At 33.8% G+C, this 15,880-nt stretch overlaps 2 protein-coding genes across 5 annotated transcripts; both read right to left on the bottom strand.

Annotated features, from left to right (window-relative positions):
- Nucleotides 1-1,965: 1,965 nt before the first annotated feature.
- LOC148166546 (uncharacterized) lies at nucleotides 1,966-2,942 on the bottom strand. The gene is made up of 3 exons (XM_088048995.1): nucleotides 2,722-2,942; nucleotides 2,538-2,675; nucleotides 1,966-2,485 (listed from the first exon to the last, which is right to left on the bottom strand). The coding sequence occupies exons 1-3, from the start codon at nucleotides 2,782-2,784 to the stop codon at nucleotides 2,222-2,224; spliced, it is 465 nt and encodes a 154-aa protein (XP_087905121.1). The 5' UTR covers nucleotides 2,785-2,942; the 3' UTR covers nucleotides 1,966-2,221.
- A 5,462-nt stretch (nucleotides 2,943-8,404) lies between these two features.
- LOC148166547 (uncharacterized) lies at nucleotides 8,405-14,422 on the bottom strand. Of its 4 annotated transcripts, XM_088049206.1 has the most exons (5): nucleotides 14,332-14,418; nucleotides 14,186-14,287; nucleotides 13,892-14,142; nucleotides 8,970-9,083; nucleotides 8,773-8,910 (listed from the first exon to the last, which is right to left on the bottom strand). In XM_088049206.1, exons 1-4 carry the CDS (start codon nucleotides 14,401-14,403, stop codon nucleotides 9,059-9,061), a joined length of 450 nt encoding a protein of 149 aa, XP_087905332.1. In that variant the 5' UTR covers nucleotides 14,404-14,418; the 3' UTR covers nucleotides 8,773-8,910; nucleotides 8,970-9,058. The 4 variants fall into 4 exon arrangements, with proteins under 4 accessions (XP_087905331.1, XP_087905332.1, XP_087905333.1 ...); XM_088049207.1 differs by lacking the exons at nucleotides 8,773-8,910; nucleotides 8,970-9,083 and adding an exon at nucleotides 13,696-13,837 and having other exon boundaries at nucleotides 14,186-14,282; nucleotides 14,332-14,422; XM_088049204.1 differs by lacking the exons at nucleotides 8,773-8,910; nucleotides 8,970-9,083 and adding an exon at nucleotides 13,696-13,837.
- Between the last annotated feature and the right edge of the window lie 1,458 nt (nucleotides 14,423-15,880).

Raw genomic sequence — 15,880 nt, forward strand, 5'->3', positions numbered from 1 at the left:
TAATAAGTAGTAATTTCTGAAAATTTCCAGTCTTTAACCCAAAAAGCGGCCAATTTACAGAAGCAAATAGAAAATTCTCTCAAAAATTTGCTAGTTCCTCCACGATCCTGGAATATATTTTTTTTAATACCTCTCTGTGTCATTGTAATTTTGCAACTTTGTGTTTCCAATACGGAAATAATAAGTAGTAATTTCCAAAAAATTCCAGTCTTTAACCCAAAAAGTGGCCAATTTACAGAAGCAAATAAAAAATTCTCTTAAAAAATTGATAGTTCCTCCACGATCCTGGAATATATTTTTTTTAATACCTCTCTGTGTCATTGTAATTTTGCAACTTTGTGTTTCCAATACGGAAATAATAAGTAGTAATTTCCAAAAAATTCCAGTCTTTAACCCAAAAAGTGGCCAATTTACAGAAGCAAATAAAAAATTCTCTTAAAAAATTGATAGTTCCTCCACAATCCTGGAATATATTTTTTTTAATACCTCTCTGTGTCATTGTAATTTTGCAACTTTGTGTTTCCAATACGGAAATAATAAGTAGTAATTTCAAAAAATTTCCAGTCTTAAACCCAAAAAGCGGCCAATTTACAGAAGCAAATAGAAAATTCTCTCAAAAAATTGCTAGTTCCTCCACGATCCTGGAATATATTTTTTTAATACCTCTCTATGCAATTGCAATTTTGTAACTTAGTGTTTCCAATACAAAAATAAAAAGGTGTAATTCCTGAAAATTTCCAGTTTTTAACCGGAAAATCATACAATTTACACAAGCAAATAAAAAAATCTCTTCAAAAACTGGTAGTTTCTCTACGATTCTAGAATATATTTTTTTTAATACCTCCCTGTGCCATTGTAACTTTGTAACTTAGTGTTTCCAAAACGGAAATAATAAGTAGTAATTTCCAAAAAATTCCAGTCTTTAACCCAAAAAGTGGCCAATTTACAGAAGCAAATAGAAAATTCTCTTAAAAAATTGATAGTTCCTCCACGATCCTGGAATATATTTTTTTTAATACCTCCCTGTGCCATTGCAATTTTGTAACTTAGTGTTCCAAATACGAAAATAAAAAGTAGTATTTTCCGAAAATTTCCAGTCTTTAACCCAAAAAGCGGCCAGTTTACAGGCGCAAATAGAAAGTTCTGTTAAAAAATTATGTTACTCCACGATCCTGGAATATATTTTTTTTTAATACCTCTCTGTGTCATTGTAATTTTGCAACTTTGTGTTTCTAATACGAAAATAATAAGTAGTAATTTCAAAAAATTTCCAGTCTTTAACCCAAAAAGCGGCCAATTTACAGAAGCAAATAGAAAATTCTCTCAAAAAATTGCTAGTTCCTCCACGATCCTGGAATATATTTTTTTAATACCTCTCTGTGCTATTGCAATTTTGTAACTTAGTGTTTCCAATACAAAAATAAAAATGTGTAATTCCTGAAAATTTCTAGTTTTTAACCGGAAAATCATACAATTTACACAAGCAAATAATAAAATCTCTTCAAAAACTGGTAGTTTCTCTACGATTCTAGAATATATTTTTTTTTGATACCTCCCTGTGCCATTGCAATTTTGTAACTTAGTGTTTCCAATACGGAAATAAAAAGTAGTCATTTTTGAAAATTTCCAGTCTTTAACCCAAAAAGCGGCCAATTTACAGGAGCAAATAGAAAATTCTCTTAAAACATTGATCCTCCTCGATCCTGGAATATATTTTTTTCAATACCTCCCTGTGTAGTTACAATTTTGTAACTTAATGTACATATTATTATGAAAAATATTTGAATTTACTTGTGTGTTTCTTTAAATCTAATAAAAAAAATATTTTTTTCGCTACTTTGAGATTTGGTATTCGTCAGAAAGGGGGCTAAATCACCCCCAAAAATTCTTCTGGAACTTGATAAAAAAAAAGAAAAACCCTTCATATTAATGTAAATATAAATGTCTTACAAATAAAACTCTGTACAAAAATAAGCTGTTTTACTACTAATACTAAAAATAAACTTATTCCAAAACATCCAAACAAAAAATCACAGCACAACTGTGGCACAGAAAAATATTCATAACGTATAAGAGAAGACATCTTTGGTACATTTTGTGTCTTCATTTGACAAATAAAGGCACCGCTGCATGACATCATTATAATTTACGTAATTGAATTAGTGCATAGTACGAAAAATTAAAGTCCAAGAACATTACAATTAGCGACAACTGTTTTTAATTACTGCGAGAGCATTTCTTGCTGCGCACCTTCTTTTCGTGCCGCATTTCCCGATAATTTTACGTACAACTTGTACACAAAATAGAAGAAGAACCATTCATATAAAAAGTACAACACATATATAACTCCCAGAAAAGTACCAGTCAAGGCAGGATGAAACGAATTGGTGATGTTTCTGTGAAGCGAATATATGCCAAATCCCTTTTTTACCATCAAAGTTAAGACACTAAGGATCATGTAAAGTTTGACCAAAACTTGTTTCTCCTGAAAATTTCAATATTAGTGTTAATTTAGATGTTGGAAAATGTGGACAAACCTCAATTATTCCTTTTAACAGGAACAATCCTTTTGTGATTTCAAGAATAACGTATAGAAAAATAAAAATGTCATAAACGTTGAACCAGTATAGAACCAAAGAACAAAGTCGAAAAATAAGAGCAGCGAGTCCTTCCACCTTAAAATAACACGTAGAATAATGTGGTTTTTAAGGAAATACGTACGAGATGGGCCACGGCTCTGTAGTCGGAGCAGATGCGTGTCCAGGTAAAGGAATCTTTCGCCATTCTTGAATTTATCTAAAAAATAATAGAGAGTTGTTGGAGTTTGTTGTTGCAGTTAATTGGATATTGGATGCAGTTTGACAACTAATCCTAGCTACGTAGTTAGAACGCACTTGCGCACTGGTTACTGTTACGTCCACTCCCGCAACCTCCCATGAAATGGTCAGAGACCTGTACTGTAGTTGTGGCGAGGAATATTTTATATTTTAGCTCTAACGCCATGGAAGATTCTATAGTAGATAAATGACTCTTAAATCCTCTCTAACATTTATGTTGAGGTTCATTTTACGCAAAATTTTACGCTGAATTGAAAACTTTCCTCATTTTTCCGGTACGTAAACAAATAACTAAATTCGAGGCGTTTGAAATATCGGGTTTTCACCAGAGAACCTACATTTTGAATTTTCGGACGGGTCGGTCTCCATATCTCCGGAATTACAACAGATGGAAAGATTCGGTTTTTGCCATCGTTTTTCTCGCGATTTTTTGACGAAGAATTTGTTTTAATATTTTCCAAAAGTCGAAAATTTGAGTTTTCCGCGAAAATTCATGACTACAACTATGCCAAACTTCTAATATCGATATATCGCTTATTTTTTGAGTAAAGTTAAGTTATTATACATCAGTGTAACGCAGAATTTTCCGCTGATTCCAAATCTGGGATTTAAATTCAGATCCGACAACAGATAACTGAGTTATGGCCGATCAAATTTTCGGATAGTTGATTTTCATTTTTCCTCATTTTTCGTAGTTTTTAAAGTTAAATATCTCGGAAACTATTTGAGATATTGAGATGCGGTTTGCGCCATCGTTTTTCTCGGCTCATTTTACGTTAGAAAAAGTGCTTAAAAGCCCAAAATTCGATAGTCGATTTTTCGCGAAAAAAAATTGCGACTCAAACGTTGAAAATTTTTCATTTTTTTTAATTTTTGGCCATAACTCGCAGACTATTTGTCCTATAGATCTCAAATTTGGCCAGTAGATAGATTTTAAGCTCCTCTTTCGACTGATGTATAATTCTATGCTATTAAACCTCATTTTCATTTTGAAAACATTGATTGAAAATCACCCTAAAATGATGTTTTCAAAACAGTTTTTGGCCAATACCTCGTTTATTTATTAAGCAAACTCAACAAATTTGGGTCTCATTTTACGCAGAATTTCACGCAGAATCCAAAAATATGACAATTTTTTGAAATTTGTCAATAAATAACCGAGTTATGGCCGTTTGAAATTTTGGGTTGTCGCCAGAGGATCAAATTTTCGAAGGTTCGAAACAATTCATGCTCGATATCTCGGAAACTATTCCAGATATTGGAATGCGGTTTGCGGCATCGTTTTTCTCGCGATTTTTTACATAAGAAATCGTTTTTAAATTTTCCAAAAGTCGAAATTTGCAAATTTTCGCGAAAATTTATGATTAAAACTATACCAAATTTCTCATATCGATATCTCGCTTATTTTTTAGAGTAAACTTGAGTTATTATACATCAGTGAACGCAGAATTTTACGCAAATTCCAAATCTGGGATTAAAATTCAGATCAGACAACAAATAACTGAGTTATGGCCAATCAAAGTTTCGGAAAGTTGATTTTCGTTTTTCCTCATTTTTCGTAATTTTTAAAGTTAAATATCTCGGAAACTATTTGAGATATTGAGATGCGGTTTGCGCCATTCTTTTTCTCGGCTCATTTTACGTTAGAAAATGTCCTCAAAAGCCCAAAATTCGATAGTCGATTTTTCACGAAAATAAATTCCGACTCAAACGATGAAAATTTTTAATTTTTTTTATTTTTGGCCATAACTCGTAAACTATTTGTCCGATAGATCTCAAATTTGGCCAATAGATAGATTTCGAGCTCCTCTTTCGACTGATGTATAATTCAAAGCTATTAAACGTCGTTTTCATTTTAAAAACATTGATTGAAAATCACCCTAAAATGACGTCGTCAAAACAGTTTTTGACCAATGCCTCGTTTATTTCTTAAGGAAACTCAACAAATTTGGGTCTCATTTTACGCAGAATGTCACGCTGAATCCAAGGCCGCAAGAATTTTTAATTTTCGGCAACAAATGACTGAGTTATGGCCGTTTGAAATTTTGGGTTGTCGCCAGAGGGTCAAATTTTCGAAGGTTCGAAACAATTCATGCTCGATATCTCGGAAACTATTCCAGATATTGAAATGCGGTTTGCGCCATCGTTTTTCTCGCGATTTTTTACATAAGAAATAGTTCTTTGATTTTCCAAAAGTCGAAAGTTGCAGTTTTTCGAAAAAATTCATGACTAAAACTATACCAAACTTTCGATGTCGATATCTTGCTTAGTTTTCGTAGTAAACTTGTGTTATTATACTTCATTTTACGCAAAATTTCTCGCAGATTCCAAATACGGGCTCAAAATTTAGGTACGGCAACAAGTAAGTAAATTTCGGACAGTAAATTTTTAATTCCAAAATTTTTAATTCTAATTATTATTACTTACAACTCATATTATATGGCGATAAACTATGACGCAAAACTGTAAGACAGAATAATGTTAAGTACAATTGAAGACATCAAAATTATTTTTTTGTTTTTTTTTTATTATCCTGTCTTAATCACTTTCACGAAGAATTCCACATATTTTATCATAGAATTTGTAAACATAATAGAGAAAGACACATTCATAACAAACAAAACCTATAAGAAATAAAAACATAACCGTTTTAAGCACCATTTCAAGCCAAGCCTCCTCGTCTTCAAAACTGTAATCATAATAATAAAGGATGTAATAAATACCAATTCCAAACATTCCCAATATTTGCAGACCACTAACAACAAAGTAAATTTCAAAAAACCCCATTCTCTCCTAAAAATTACAACATTTGAAAATTGAACACAAAAAGTAGACAAACCTCAGTGATCCCTTTTAGCAAAAGCCATCCCAAAACGATATTCGTAATCATTACCTCGTAAAAGAACAAATCTGTCAACGCATACCAAAATAATGTGTAAAAGTAAGTTCGATACAGAAACACAATCACTGCCGTCACCTAAAAATGTAACGTAGAATAGAATAAATTGTTTAAAAACATACGAAATGAGCCACGGCTCTGTAATCGCACATTATGCGGATCCTAATGGGTATGTTTGACACCATTTCTTGGATTTTGGGGACTAATTGAAGTTGACACAAAATAAACGTCAGAAAACCGAGGCCAACAAGACTCAATGTGTAAATTCTTACTCGATATTTTCAAAAATTCAAACGACCATAACTCAATTTTTAGAATGATTTTAATCTTTTTTTTAAGACAAAAACGCCGTTTGGTACCTTTGAGTTCTACATCAATCGAAACAGCAGCTCGAGATCTATCAACTGACTAAATTTCAACATGCCTAGGCCTAATACGGCGGTCAAAAACGAAAAGTTCAAAAATTTCAATCGATTGAGTCGGAATTTTTTTCGCAAAAAAATCGACCACCAAATTTGCAAAATATTTGAATTCTAAGGAGACGAAAGCGCGAGAAAAACCAAGACCCGAACAGTTTCATTTTATCTAGCGAAATTCTGCATTAAAATGAGCCCCAATAACCAAATTTGCTCCAAAAATAAGCGAGAAATCGACCGAAGATGCCCGATGTTGTGTGTAGTCATGCAAAACTTTTGAACTTTTCGCTAGAAAAAACAAAACCAGTTAAAAGAATTAGTTCAGTGGCAATAACAATAAACTTTACTAAGCAAAACTGGCCAAATCAAAATTTTTGTTTGTTTTTTTCTATTATCCTGTCCTTTGTTGATTAAGTTCACCTCGTTGCGCAAGTTCACCTCGTCGCCAAAGTTCATTTCGTCGCCAAATTTCAGCCAGACGCGTATTTCCCCATTTTTTTTCATAGAATTTATAGACAAAAAAAAACAAGACGCATTCATAACAAATATAAATTAAAAGATAAAAAGAAAAAATTATTTTAACCCAAATAACAGTACCCAAGTTGTTTTCATCATAATTAACGGACAAATATATACAATATCCCGCCTTTGCGACGATAGTTACAGCACTAATTGCCATGTAAACTTGAAAAAAGATCTTTTTCTCCTAAAAATTACATTTGTTAATTGGACACAAGAAGAAGACAAACCTGAATGATCCCCCTTGTCAGCAGGTATCCCTTAGCGAACTCAAAAATTATCACGTGGTATAAGAAAATTTCTCTTACATAAAACGGAGATATTATTAAAATGTACCCTCGATACATAAATAGAACGAATGCCTCCACCTGAAAATGTAACGTAGAATAAGAAAAAGTCTTTAGAAAACATACGGTATGAGACACGGCTCTGTAATTGCACAAAATGCTGGTCAAAATAGAGAAGTCTCCCAACGCCGCTTGCATTTTTGAAGTAGGAGAATCGGACACGAATAAACGTCAAAAAATCAGAGAAAACGAGACTCGGAGCAGACTTCAAAATAGCTATTTGTGTACCAAGGCCAAAAAGTGTTTCTTTTTTGGCCGAGCCTTTTTTTAATGGCCGAGGGCAAAATGGCACTTTTTGGCCGTGAAACACACAAGATTTTTTAGGCGACATCATTAAATTAAGTTAATTAATTTTTATTTATGATTTATTGATTTATAACAACTGAATAATTGTAAATATTTATGGATCCTTCAGAAAAATTCATATTTTCATAGCTTCACAATTTGGATCAATTAGATTTGATGTGATTTTTGATGTTGTTGCAGCAGCAATGCTATAGTTCATACAGTGAGAGTTTGAATGAACTATAGCATGAATGAATAAAAAGTGTACCATACGCGCGAAATTTAAAATAACAAAATAACCCTAGTTACTGACCAAGGTTACTAAAATTAACAGGTGTGCTACAAAGTTTTCAGCCAATAGAAGCAGGCCTCTTGAACTGGCGCGAATTCGTCATCGGAAAGCTCTTTTAAATTCCGACTGAATTTTTTCATTGCTATTATTATTTAAAACAGCAATATTTAACACTCTGATGCTTCTACAAAATCATTGTTAAACAACATTGGCGATCAACAATGTTTTTACACCCCAAAACAATTGACAGAATTTTCTTGTGACGTCATTTACAGTCACACGGCCCTAGCAACCAAAAGGAGGTGGAGTTTAAGCCTTAGTAACGAGCAAACCTGCTTAATTTAGGAACCTTGGTTACTGACAACCCTGTCAACCCATTTCGCGTAGGAATTTAGTGTTTTTAGTGTATTTTGTGGCATAATTTGCTGCCAACCTATATGTCAACTGTCGAAATCTCCCAATCTCTCACCGGATATACTATAGACATGTTCATTTGTAATAATTCAACACGTCTTTGTTGCACTTTACAGCAGTTTGTCGATTTGATTTTACCCAAATAATTATAAAATTGGGGGTAATGTCGGTATCTTGATGTAATATGCAAAACTATGGATAGATGGCGCCACCATTATTTGGCCACGAATGTTTGCGACCACAAATGAGTCATTTTTAGGCGGCTTTTGAGGCCTAAAAATCCCATTTTCAATATAAGTCGGCTAAAAACGAGGTTTTTATTACTATTAAAAAATACAAAGGAACATTATTATGCTCTCTTAACTATGAGCAAACAATTCTACAAACTACGCACTAATAATACTATTTGATTACTGATTAAACTGATAACATTTAGATAATTGATTACCGATTAAACTACACCGAATTGGTGTAATTCTTAACGGAATTCATCGTGGTTGTGTCCTCTGGAGTGAAACCATTTCTTAGCATGTTTTCCCACAATTTTCCGACAACGAAATGTTTGATGCAATCGTACCAGAAATATGCGATGCAGATAAGCAATAAGGGAAGACTCCAAAACATGTTAAGGTAAAATATGCACGCTCCCAACTCTACTACAGTCGTCAGAAGGCTGAGTACCAAGTGAGTTCTTACCATCACTGGTTTGTTCTAAAAATAAGAAATTCTTTTAAATTGCAACGAAAATAATTATTAGACAAACCTCTGTTATTCCTTCCCACAGAATGCCCCCTTTGCAAAGTTCAAAAAAGGCCCAAACGAACGTAATTATATCCAATAGGCTAAGTTGAAGTACACCTAATAGGCAAAGTCGTACGAAGGTCATCCCCAATCCCGTCACCTTAAATTATTACAATGTTGCTCAGGTATTTTCTTGATTTTTTTTTGGAAAATACTCACAAGATGGGTCACGGCGGTGTAATCAGAGATAATTCGTATCCAAATGTTGAGATCTTGGGCCATTTCGTCGTCGTTAAATAAACTGGTGTTTACTCGAACTGGGTGGTGTTGGTACTGAAGAGAAGAATGTCTAGCCTATACAACGCATTTTCTCACCAATATCAAAACCGAGATCATGTTACAGTCGACGAAATCATTTTAAACAAATAAATAAAAGAAGTTGGTTAGTCAGCAGGAAAATTCAAGTAAAGCACGCGAGCGAAATGCGATGAAATCGGTGGAGAGACAGATTTTCGGTGGTTTTTCGGAAACTACCACAGATGGAGGTGCTTTTTTCGCGTTTTGTTCGCTGAGAATTAGAGTTTCCGGATGTCGAAAACTTGATTTTTCTTCGGTTCATTTCTCGCTTGTATTTTGGAGTAAACTTGCGTTATTATATATCAATGCACGCAGAATTTTCCGCAGATTCCGAATCTGGGATTTAAATTTAGATCCGACAACGAATAACTGAGTTATGGCCGATCAAAGTTTCGGATAGTTGATTTTCATTTTTTCTCATTTTTCCCAATTTTCAAAGTTAAATATCTCGGAAACTATTAGAGATATTGAGATGCGGTTTGCGCCATCGTTTTTCTCGGCTCATTTTACGTTAGAAAAAGTGCTTAAAAGTCCAAAATTCGATAGTCGATTTTTCGCGAAAAAAAATTCCGACTCAATCGATGAAAATTTTTCATTTTTTTTATTTTTGGCCATAACTCGCAAACTATTTGTCCTATAGATCTCAAATTTGGCCAGTAGATAAATTTTAAGCTCCTCTTTCGACTGATGTATAACTCAATGCTATTAAACGTCATTTTCATTTTGAAAACATTGATTGAAAATCACCCTAAAATGATGTTTTCAAAACAGTTTTTAGCCAATACCTCGTCTATTTATTAAGCAAACTCAACAAATTTGGTCTCATTTTACGCAGAATTTCACGCTGAATCCAAAAATATGATAAATTTTTAACATTTGTCAATAAATAACCGAGTTATGACCGTTTGCAATTTTGGGTTGTCGCCAGAGGGCCAAATTTTTGATGGTTCGAAACAATTCATGCTCGATATCTCGGAAACTATTTCAGATATTGGAATGCGGTTTGCGGCATCGTTTTTCTCGCGATTTTTTACATAAGAAACCGTTTTTAGATTTTCCAATAGTCGAAATTTGCAAATTTTCGCGAAAATTCATGGTTAAAACTATACCAAATTTCTCATATCGATATCTCGCTTATTTTTTAGAGTAAACTTGAGTTATTATACATTAGTGAACGCAGAATTTTACGCAGATTCCAAATCTATTTAAATTCAGATCCGACAACAAATAACTGAGTTATGGCCGATCAAAGTTTCGGATAGTTGATTTTCATTTTTTCTCATTTTTCCCAATTTTCAAAGTTAAATATCTCGGAAACTATTAGAGATATTGAGATGCGGTTTGCGCCATCGTTTTTCTCGGCTTATTTTAAGTTAGAAAAAGTGCTTAAAAGTCCAAAATTCGATAGTCGATTTTTCGCGAAAAAAAATTGCGACTCAAACGATGAAAATTTTTAATTTTTGGCCATAACTCGCAAACTATTTGTCCTATAGATCTCAAATTTGGCCAGTAGATAGATTTTAATCTCATCTTTCGACTGATATATAATTCAATGCTATTAAACGTCATTTTCATTTTAAAAACATTGATTGAAAATTACCCTAAAATGATGTTTTCAAAACAGCTTTTGGCCAATACCTCGTTTATTTATTAAGCAAACTCAACAAATTTGGGTCTCATTTGACGCAGAATTTCACGCTGAATCTAAAAACATAATAATTTTTTAAAATTTGTCAATAAATAACCGAGTTATGGCCGTTTGAAATTTTGGGTTGTCGCCAGAGGGTCAAATTTTCGAAGGTTCGAAACAATTCATGCTCGATATCTCGGAAACTATTTCAGATATTGCAATGCGGTTTGCGGCATCGTTTTTCTCGCGATTTTTTACATAAGAAATCGTTTTTAGATTTTCCAATAGTCGAAATTTGCAAATTTTCGCGAAAATTCATGATTAAAACTATACCAAATTTCTCATATCGATATCTCGCTTACTTTTTAGAGTAAACTTGAGTTATTATACATCAGTGAACGCAGAATTTTACGCAGATTCCAAATCTGGGATTTTAATTCAGATCCGACTGCAAATAACCGAGTTATGGCCGATCAAAGTTTCGGATAGTTGATTTTCATTTTTTCTCATTTTTCCCAATTTTCAAAGTTAAATATCTCGGAAACTATTAGAGATATTGAGATGCGGTTTGCGCCATCGTTTTTCTCGGCTCATTTTACGTTAGAAAAAGTGCTTAAAAGTCCAAAATTCGATAGTCGATTTTTCGCGAAAAAAAATTCCGACTCAATCGATGAAAATTTTTCATTTTTTTTATTTTTGGCCATAACTCGCAAACTATTTGTCCTATAGATCTCATATTTGGCCAGTAGATAGATTTTAAGCTCCTCTTTCGACTGATGTATAATTCAATGCTATTAAACGTCATTTTCATTTTGAAAACATTGATTGAAAATTACCCTAAAATGATGTTTTCAAAACAGTTTTTGGCCAATACTTCGTTTATTTATTAAGCAAACACAACAAATTTGGGTCTCATTTTACGCAGAATTTCACGCTGAATCCAAAAATATAATAATTTCTTAAAATTTGTCAATAAATAACCGAGTTATGGCCGTTTGAAATTTTGGGTTGTCGCCAGAGGGTCAAATTTTCGAAGGTTCGAAACAATTCATGCTCGATATCTCGGAAACTATTCTAGATATTGGAATGCGGTTTTCGGCATCGTTTTTCTCGCGATTTTTTACATAAGAAATCGTTTTTAGATTTTCCAAAAGTCGAAATCTGCAAATTTTTGCGAAAATTCATGATCAAAACTATACCAAATTTCTCATATCGATATCTCGCTTATTTTTTAGAGTAAACTTGAGTTATTATACATCAGTGAACGCAGAATTTTACGCAGATTCCAAATCTGAGATTAAAATTCAGATCCGACAACAAATAACTGAGTTATGGCCGATCAAAATTTCGGATAGTTGATTTTAATTTTTTCTCATTTTTCCCAATTTTCAAAGTTAAATTTCTCGGAAACTATTAGAGATATTGTGATGCGGTTTGCGCCATCGTTTTTCTCGGCTCATTTTACGTTAGAAAAAGTGCTTAAAAGTCCAAAATTCGATAGTCGATTTTTCGCGAAAAAAAATTCCGACTCAATCGATGAAAATTTTTCATTTTTTTTATTTTTGGCCATAACTCATAAACGATTTGCCCGATAGATCTCACATTTGGCCAGTAGATAGATTTTGCGCTCCTCTTTCGACTGATGTATAATTCGAAGCTATTAAACGTCGTTTTCATTTTGAAAACATTGATTGAAAATCACCCTAAAATGACGTTTTCAAAACAGTTTTTAGCTAATGTCTTGTTTATTTATTAAGCAAACTCAACAAATTTGAGTCTCATTTTACGCAGAATGTCACGCTGAATCCAAATCCGCAAGAATTTTTAATTTTTGTCAACAAATTACTGAGTTGTGGCCGTTTGAATTTTTGGGTTGTCGCCAGAGGGTCAAATTTTTGAAGGTTCGAAACAATTCGTGCTCAATATCTCGGAAACTATTCCAGATCTTAAGATGCGGTTTACGCCATCGTTTTTCTTGCAATTTTTTACACAAGAAATAGTTTTTAGATTTCCCAAAAGTCGAAAGTTGGAGTTTTTCGCGAAAATTCATGACTTTAACTATACCAAAGTACTTACTACTCGTAAACCATCTTCGGCCGATTTCTCGCTTATTTTAGGAGTAAACCCGTGTTGTTGCAGCTCATTTCACGCAGAATTTCACGCAGATTCCAAATCCGGGCTCAAAACCCACGTACGACCTCAAATAACCGAATTATCCTCAATTAAAATCTTGGGACAAATTTAATGCTCCTAAACTTCCAGCTATTTATAGTTTCAGTGAAGCTGAATTCGGGCCACCTGCATGCAAAGAATAGTGCAAACCCAACTCTCTACTTGTTTATTTTCCCGTGTTTATTTTGATTATTCTTCCAAATAATAACAATCAATAAACTCTCCGCACGCATCCAATCTCGACGCAGACAGAAAAAACTCCGAATTAGAGCCAACAATTTTACGAGCGACAATAAAACTATAGCAAAAAATCAGTATAGTGTCGCCTTCGCTCGAATTACCACAAAAATGCCGAAAAACTGCCGTCAAAAATTCATTATTAGTGTCGTTTACTTCGTTGTTTTCACCAATATTGTAACAGGGAGTTTCTAAATTTCCCCAGAATGATTTTTCTGTTTCTAGATCGGCGGTTTCTGTAGCATTATTACCAGAGGTATAGCCCCACTAAACGGTTTATTTTTAATGTTGGGATTATTCGCGGTAGCCGGAGGTTTGGTTCTACTCATGGGAGTCATCAAGGTAAGAATAGTTCACTCTTACATTGATAACACCATTGTTCTAGGATAATGCCAGGTTTATTTTAGTGTACTTAATTTTGGCGACCATGGTTGTGGCCTTCACCACCGTCTTAATCTCGGTGTTAATTATTCCAAAAGTAAAAGAACTGCAAGTTCATGTTTTCATCATCGTTTATCTTGTGTTGATTGCCTGGTGGCCAATTTTATACTGTGTTTACTTATTTTACAAAGATTTAATCACAAGTGAGGTGTTAACCCTGCCGGAAGTTGGCAACACTGCAGAGGACAAACCGGAGGAAACAGTCGAAGAGATCAAAGACACGTCAGTTTGACACCGGCGCACGTTTATACTTTTATAATAAAAAAAAAATCACAACAGAATTGTGTTTATTTTTACAACTTACACAGCAACACTCTTCGCAAGTTCGTTTTCGGTGTCCGCTTCTTTCTCTTTACGGAAATCCGTGTACTGCACGAAGACGCCCCCCATAAAGACCCAACTGACGAACACCCCCACGACCATCAAAATACCGAAAATGTTCAACTCAGTTGTCCCTTTGATTGCATTTACGATTCCTAGAACTGCCTCAGTGGTGCCACAACCCAATAACATAGATTCCAACAACAGAAAACTAAAAAGAACAGAAGCGTCTTGCTGGAACAAACTGTTAGAAGGGTCCGCGCGTCTTCTGCGTTACCTTCCGGACGCCCACAATCAACAACGCGCCAAGGCCAATGCTGATAAAACCTCCCAACATGTCGTGGATGGTGGCCTGATATAAAGTGCTAAGTCCACTGAGCTTAAAATGAGAATTAGGTTTGGAGGGATCGGTGAAGAACTTACGAAGTTGTTGAGGGCCAAGTTATAGGCGCAGTTCAAGAGGATGCATTTTCGGGTGATGCAGCTTCTCGGCATTTTCGTTGAGGAGGAAGACGCGAATGAGACGAATGGGAAGAAATCGGGTGACCCGGTGATAACCTGGTTATCGACACTGACAATTCTCACCGCTTGGAATCGGTAATTTTCGAATTGTGACACTCCGTCTTGTCAAATTTTCGGTTTTCTAGGGGGTTTTTTTTCTAGTGTTGGAAAGTTGTCGGTTCGGTTAATATAAGAGACGAATTCAGGAGAGCCAACACTTGGAAATTTTTTGGATTTTGGGGCTTCAACATTTCAGTTTACTGGACTTTTCTTGAGAGGAGGCGACCCAAAATATGACCTTTAGAATCCAACAGACTCTGACAGTCAATCACCATCGAGACCCCTTAGACTAGATTGTAAACATCCACATTGATCCAGATTATCCAGATATAATTTATGGCAGTTTTGGTCGACCAAGTGCAGTAAGAATTTGTTTCAAAATATTTACAGCAAAGAGAATTTCTATTTTTCCCCGACTTGATGATTTTAGACCTTTCGTTATAAGTTATTACAAAAGAAAATTTTAAACTCAGTGGATTGCGCCAAAATTACGGCGCCAAATTTAAAATTCAACAATTTTCTTTAAATTTTGGTTCAAAAATTGATTCTGAAAACGGTACCTGATCAAAAATAGGTAAAAACGGAAAAAACAAAAACTATTTGAATATAATATGGAACGTGTGGCGCACCTACAATACAAACCGGCAATATTAACGATACAAATTGCCTGAAAAATCAAATTTTGTTTTTGGTCAAAAGTCGCAGTGCTTCAACATGTAGTTATTTCTAAGAAATTTGAATATAAAATTTGGCGAAAAATATCTTGAATTACACATCCGTAATTAATTAGCAAATTTCATTCCTAAAAAACTTTTTCTTCTTGTAAATAATTATTATTATTAATAAAGACTATTTTTTGCTGTTATAATATAAAAATTTGCAACTGCGAATCCTTGAAAATTTGAACATTGCTCAGAACATCTCCACACAGGCTAAGTCAGTTTTTCGATTTTAAGCAAATTTTCAATTAGAATTTAAAGACTTAATTTGGCTTCTTTAAACCGGGTCGATTTGTCATTTTATCAAAATCAATTAATCTGACAAGTTAAAAGAGGAGTATCTTTTTTAATTTTTAGATCACAAGTTCTATTTTTTTATTAAAAATATACATAGAAATGTTTCGTGTTTGATTTGTCGGCTAATATCTCTTAGATCTAAATAATCCCGATATAAGTAATTTTCTAGGAATATTCAATCACAATATTGTCGAAACAAAGATTTTTCTTTGGTTAAAAACAAAAACTTTTCTTTGCTCCTTGAAATCGAAATTCATAAAAATTCTGTTTTTCGGTCTAAATTTTTCGAAATCGACACTTTTAATAAGGCAGTCAAGAGTGATAATCTCCACCAATTTTGTTAAGATCACTTAAAAAATAAAGAAATTACAGGATCTTAAAAAAATTGATGGCAT

This window comes from Gnatocerus cornutus, unplaced genomic scaffold (assembly GCF_029298725.1).
Source record: "Gnatocerus cornutus isolate USDA-ARS CGAHR unplaced genomic scaffold, icGnaCorn1.1 ctg00000023.1, whole genome shotgun sequence".
NCBI classification, from domain to species: domain Eukaryota; kingdom Metazoa; phylum Arthropoda; class Insecta; order Coleoptera; family Tenebrionidae; genus Gnatocerus; species Gnatocerus cornutus.

Coding starts and splice junctions, on each gene's coding strand:
- LOC148166546 (XM_088048995.1), bottom strand. CDS start 2,784: ATGGCGAAAGATTCCTTTACCTGGACACGCATCTGCTCCGACTACAGA. Junction 2,676..2,721: donor ACAGAGCCGTGGCCCATCTC/GTACGTATTTCC, acceptor TGTTATTTTAAG/GTGGAAGGACTCGCTGCTCT. Junction 2,486..2,537: donor TGTTAAAAGGAATAATTGAG/GTTTGTCCACAT, acceptor TGAAATTTTCAG/GAGAAACAAGTTTTGGTCAA.
- LOC148166547 (XM_088049204.1), bottom strand. CDS start 14,403: ATGCCGAGAAGCTGCATCACCCGAAAATGCATCCTCTTGAACTGCGCC. Junction 14,143..14,185: donor TGATTGTGGGCGTCCGGAAG/GTAACGCAGAAG, acceptor AGTTTGTTCCAG/CAAGACGCTTCTGTTCTTTT. Junction 13,838..13,891: donor CTTGCGAAGAGTGTTGCTGT/GTAAGTTGTAAA, acceptor TTATTATAAAAG/TATAAACGTGCGCCGGTGTC.